Source organism: Brachycentrus maculatus, unplaced genomic scaffold (genome assembly GCF_059751285.1).
Source record: "Brachycentrus maculatus isolate JH-2025_06_01 unplaced genomic scaffold, ASM5975128v1 h1tg000902l, whole genome shotgun sequence".
In the NCBI taxonomy this organism is placed as follows: Eukaryota; Metazoa; Arthropoda; class Insecta; order Trichoptera; family Brachycentridae; genus Brachycentrus; species Brachycentrus maculatus.
Window position 1 is genome coordinate 2,787 of NW_028281627.1, and position 6,502 is coordinate 9,288.

Genomic DNA, 6,502 nt, shown 5'->3' on the forward strand with positions numbered 1-6,502 from the left:
GTTATCAGTTTAGTAAAAGAGCGTCTGCCCAACTACGCCACAATAATTTTCACTTAAAATAAAAATTGAATTTGATAAGAAATATTTTGATTAATTAAAAATAAACACGATTAAGTATGCTTCTTCTACATATTTCCGGCCCACTGCCTTAAATAAATGCCTAGAATTAAATTATTACAACTAAATAGAACCAGTCACACCTTATAAGTATTAGAAAATTGTTCGTGGGTTTTAATAAAAATATCCATATCTATTTATAATCTATGATGATTCTTGACATTCAATGAACATATCGTAGCAATTTGCCTACTTTACCCATAAAAGTTATCAAAGTCGAACATTAGCAGTAGAATAATAGCCATAAAAATATGCGTTCACCAACAAATCCCATAACTTTGATCCTAAACAGGAAATCCCATAAATTGTCTTGACTTGTTTCAAAAACGCCAACTCTTACTTATGCTAATTTACCTTAAATTATATTAAATAACGATTCTTTAATTTTAATATAGAGAAATATTAAGTTTTTAAATTTACATATTAATGTTTATATTATTTATCCATTTTTCCGTCCTTCGAATGCAAGGAATGGAATCAAAACATTCTAGAAGCATCGAAACGTATTTTTGATAATTTATATTAAGTTTGATTCCGAAAAAGAATGTAAAAAAAAAACTTTTTATACGAATAAGTATAAATTAATTTAAAATAAATGCAAATATATAAATATATAAGACACTGTCTCAACTCGCTCGGTATGGTAGGTACATATCTGTTTTAATGTAGGCAGAACTTACCAGTTCTTTTTTTAAGCACAAAATTAAATATAAGTAGAAAAATAAAGAAATGAATAAATTCAACTCGGATATATTATGAAAAATAAAATGAAATTTTAAAATGATTTTTTTTTAAATCTGGTAAATTGGATGAATTTGAAAAGAATTCATAGAAATAAACAACACTTTAAAAGGTAAAAACTTGCAAAAAATAATCTCGAGTAATAAAATAAAGAAATTCTCAATTAATATCAAGAAACTCCCTTTACACATATGTATAATATAAATTTATCATCCGTAGGGTGAATAATCCAGTATCTGATATGATTAATAATTAAAAATAAATTCTAAAACATTAAATAATTTGTGCTTGTTTATTTACATGGCAAGTTTTACATGTCATATGCACTCGATAGATATAAGAATTTTTTTTTCACATTTTCTAACTATAATCTACCTCTTCGTTGTTGAATCGCAATGAGGGTTGTTTATATACATATCCAGGTTTGACGGATGAATAAGTTATAGGCGGTAATGGTGTGGGAAAGCTATATGAAGGAGGAAGTGTGAAGTTGTAGTAGTATGAATAAGAGGATAACGGAACAACCGTTACAATTTCAGGGAATTTTTGTAATGGTAGTATTGTACTGCTTATAAATTTCAGTGCTGGAGATTTGGGTGGAATGTATTTAGGGGCAGGAGTCGAAGGTGGAAGATATGTGGATGGAAGGCTTCTAGGAGGTAGATAGGTTGAAGGGAGTTTGGTTGTAGCCGTTTTGATAATAATTTGTTTCGTAGTAGGCGGTGTGGTAGTGGGTGGTAAATAAGTATAAGATGGTTTTGTAGTAGCCGTTTTGATAATAAGCGGTTTGGTAGTAGGTGGTTTCGTTGTTGTCGGTCTGGTAGTAGGTGGTAAATAGGTTAAGGGTGGTTTAGTGGTAGCCACTTTAGTTATAAACGGTTTGGTAGTTGTCGGTTTGGTAGTAGGCGGTAAATAGGTAACGGGTGGCTTAGTGGTAGCCGCTTTGATTATAAGCGGTTTGGTAGTTGTCGGTTTCGTAGTAGGTGGCAAATAAGTAAAGGATGGTTTGGTGGTAGCCGCTTTGATTATAAGCGGTTTGGTAGTAGGCGGTTTCGTAGTTGTCGGTTTGGTAGTAGGTGGTAAATAAGTAAGAGGTGGTTTTGTAGTAGCCGTTTTGATTATAACCGATTTCGTAGTTGTCGGTTTTGTAGTAGGTGGTAAATAGGTAAAGGGTGGTTTAGTGGTAGCCGTTTTGATTATAAGCGGTTTGATAGTAGGTGGTTTGGTAGTTGTTGGTTTGGCGGTAGGCGGTAAATAAGTGGAAGGAGGTTTGGTAGTAGCTATTTTTATAAATGGCTTGGTAGTGGGTGGTTTGGTAGCTATCGTTTTGGTAGTAAGTTGTGAATAAGTAGAGGGTGGCAAGTATGTTAAAGGTAGTTGAGTAGATGGCGGTGAAAAACTGTAACGTGGTGCTGCAGTGGCAATCGGAAGATTTCTCGACTTTAAATTTGTCGATATGTTTTCGCCAAAATTATATAAATTAACTAATTTAGAAGTTTTTCTTTTTGTCGACTCATAATTCGATCTTGGTGTGATTGAAATAATGTCGTTAAATGATGATAAAGTGCGATATTTCGGGTATTCTGATAAAGAAAAGGTTGAGTTAATATAGTTTTTTGTTTGAGACGCAGAAGAACCCGATGCAAATGGAGATATTAAAGAATTGAGTGCAGGTAAATCTTTTCGTTTGGAGAAGTTGAATTGTTGCGTTTTTGAAAATTTGGAAAACGAAGATTGTGCATCTTCGGCTCCTTGAAATGCTGCACTTTGAACGGAGAGTTGATTCTTTCCATTAGACACTGTAGATTGTCTAGATTCAGATGTGAAGTATGAAGAAACTTGCTTGTCATTTTTTTCAAAGTTCGAAGAAGATGTTTTCGTTGGTAGTAGTATTAAATTTGGAGATATCTTGTAGCTATCTTGATGCTTATTGAAGTCGATTGTTTGGAAGAGTTGGCGCTTCAACAGACGAGAGCTTTTGATCTCACGACTGTTACATATCGCAACAATGAGCAACAGCACCGCCACAGCCTTCAGCTGGAATAAAGAAAAAAATATGTACAAAACTAAAACAAATTTCATATTATTTTTTGACATCTCATCAAAGATGAAGAAGTATATGGAAGTCTGGGCATTTACGGGGCTGACGACAGTCATAGGCTAGTTTAAGTGATCACTTTGCACACGTGTAACATTCACCAATTTTACCCGTTATTGACAACCACACTACTCAAATTCTTAGAAGTTCTTTGTATATGAACCAATTTAGAAACAATAACAATAGTTTCTAAATTGATTCATATATATAGAACTTCAAAGAATTTGAGTAGTGTGGTTGTCAATAATGGGTAGAATTGGTGAATGTTACACTGTATAAAGTGATCACTTAAACCAGCCTATGACAGTCGTCAGCCCCGTAAATGCCCAGACTTCCAAATACTTCTGCATCTTTGATGAGATAAAGTCAAAAAATAATAAGAAAATAACTCCTTTAATTGGAGATAATCCAGATTTTGTGAACAAGTATTTGAACACACTCAAAATGTTGTAAAACAAATTTGATTTAAAAAAATTCATTCATAAATAAAATACTCGAAAATTTTGCGCGTTTTGTTCTTACCTGTGCGTTGACATATCGAATAAAAGTCGAAAAAAATTTTGACGCTAAAGTAAAAAAAAACTAGGATTTTTTTTAACCATTCGTTATCTAAAATAATCATTGATATACACTAAAACTTTTAAAAATCCTAAAATAATATGGATACTAAAAAAAAAACAATCTAGAAAAATTTCAAAGTAAGGTAGTATAAACGAATACGCTTCGTCTCTGTTGAGACACTTTAAACAAAAATAAATATATCACAGAACCTCAGTCCAATTGTATTTTGATTTTTTAAAACAAGATTTCTACAATTTTGATATTTACAATGCAAGGATAAGTTATTGCCTGTGTTAAATTCATCATTTTATAATGATAATACTACAGTTATTATTGTGGATGTCAGTCATAGGTAAAATAATTATTGTTACACAATTGGTCATTACTAGTCTATGACAGATCGCAAGCCTTGTTAATTTGTTTTACCATCCAAATAAGTTGTTCACTCATATTGAGATATAAATAATATCTCAATTGCGTCCCGTTTGTGTGAAAATCACAATTTTCTACAAGCATTTGAACACGCTTAAATGTTGTTAATCAAATTTGATACCATGCCAAAATAATATTTTCAAAACATCGTATCCAGAAGCCAATTTTTGTATATTTTTTTTTGCCACGGTTAAATTTGGTCAATTACTATCACAAAGCCAGTAGTTAAACCCTTAGTTTAATTATTTTTATGACAAATGTGTGTGTATTTTTTTAAACACAGTAAATAAAAAGAAACATACAATGACATACCGGCTGTCCAAACTTAAAACACAGTAAGAGACATTTTTTAGTAGTACGTTTTTTTTTGCATTTTTGGACTAAGTATAATCTACTTAGTCCAAAAATGCAAAAAAAAAACGTACTACAAAATATTGTCCCTTAGTGTGTTTTGAATTTGGACAGCCGATACTTAGACGTTTAAAAACTTATGTCTACTCGTATAAATCCCTAGGTTGAATTTCATATTCGTTTTGTTATGTTTTTTACTAACGTTTTGTAAAGTTTACTGAGAAATGTTTTAAATAGAGTTTTTTGAGATCATATCACGTTAATTTAGTTTTAAAAGTTTCAAAACTTTATCCTTACAGTATGTTGAACTTTAAGAAGCTTCAAGGATTAACGTCGTGACCATTTAATATTTGATAATTCCTCTTTGTGTTGTAGACAATGGTCAATCCGAATAAAACAAAAACAATTCAAAAAAATTTAAATCAATACAATCAATTTGAATAAAACTATTTTGCTTTCATAATTTTATACGAAATTAAATAGGGACACATACATACATAACACGAGATTAATGTCAAATATTTAGCCAAAACAAATTAATTTCAACTTTTAACCATTGAATACTTTGATGTTTAAAGTAGTAGAGTGACAAACCAGATATTGTAATGTATAAACAGACCGAACAAGTGAGTAGAAGTGGAACGTAAATAACGTAAAAATATACGTACATGTAACGTCCATAACAAACCAATATTTGCTAGATTAATTAATGTAAATATTTTTGATTAAAAAATACTATGTTTGATTTTGTTTTTGTTAAATTAAATAATAATAAATAATTGATCGAATCTTGTTTTTTTTTTCAATTACAAATTACATTCATTAGCTAGTCTTGAAAAAAAGTGATAGTTCCAGTCCTAATGACTGGAACTATCACTTTTTTTCATCTTTCATTAAAAAAAAAATCATTAAAAAATGTAAAAAAAATCATATAAATGGACCATAAAAATAATCTAGAATGTACAATTGTAACAACCATTACGTATATCTTGGAATAACCCATAAGAAAATTTTTAAAAGAAATATTAATAAAACTGCTCATACGAGTATTAATGTTACCTTTATCATTTTGTTTTATTAATCCATTCACTTTAAAACACAATATCACAATAAAAAACCAACAATTACATTTTCTAACGTTGTTCTATTTTTTTTTATTTAGAAAGCATTTACTAAAAATATCATCCAAAGTTTTTAAAGACTAACAATACACTGAATACTATTTTTTTAAAGAGGCGTATATATAGCGAAAATAATATTGAGAGAACTGTTTCATAAGGAAATGGTATAATTTTATGAAAATGATATTCAATCGGTCCAAAATGGACCAAATCTATATCTTTGAATTTATGTCATACTTAACCTTTCCGGTTCTGTTTATATATATGACTACATCTGTATTGGTCAACCACCTACAAATTTATTACTTAATTTATTATTATATCCAATTTATGTGATTTTTTCTATGGATATACATAATGAAACTATGCCTTAAAATGAATCTTATACTTGAATAATACAAAACACTCCTACGCAGAATACAACCAAACATTCTCTACATATTTTTAATTTTTTTAAACTTAATTTTAATTCCTCAATTATTTAAATAAATTGGCGCTATTTGACTTGTGGTAAGATTGAAATTAATATTTAATTAAGTACTTAAATAAAAGTGAGAAAAGTGCTAATATAAATTGGTTAAAAACAAAGTAGTTTTATTTTATAAAATGTACCACAAAGTATGTGTCTGAGAGGAACATTCTAGAAATTAAATAAAGTATTTGCCTTTGTAAGGCTCTGAGGCATTAAGTAAGTATAATAAATCGTCGAAGGGACCTGATTCAGAACCGGAAAAAGATCAATATTTTTACCTAATTATGCAGAATAATTGATGAATGAAGTAAAATAATTATCGAATTGCATTAGGTTTTTAGTAAAATCGGTCTGAACGTGAACATTACAAAAACAAATGTCAAGGAAAGAAGATCATAAATGTTAACAATAAGAATCTCAAAAAACTAGATTAATATGTTTATCTTGGACATTAGACAAAACTAGGTAATGAAATCGAAACGGTGGAACTGCCAAGAAGAATATGAATGAGTTGGGCAGCTTTTGGAAAACTTAGACACATACTATGTAGAAAATAAAGATATTCCGACTTGTCTGAAAAGACAAATACATGAATCATATATACTGCCA

General features: G+C 29.8%; 1 protein-coding gene across 1 annotated transcript; it reads right to left on the reverse strand.

Annotated features, from left to right (window-relative positions):
* Window positions 1–851: 851 nt before the first annotated feature.
* Window positions 852–5,514, reverse strand: LOC148299896 (uncharacterized). The gene is made up of 2 exons (XM_088275521.1): window positions 5,360–5,514; window positions 852–2,895 (listed from the first exon to the last, which is right to left on the reverse strand). Exons 1-2 carry the CDS (start codon window positions 5,366–5,368, stop codon window positions 1,219–1,221), a joined length of 1,686 nt encoding a protein of 561 aa, XP_088131647.1. The 5' UTR covers window positions 5,369–5,514; the 3' UTR covers window positions 852–1,218.
* Between the last annotated feature and the right edge of the window lie 988 nt (window positions 5,515–6,502).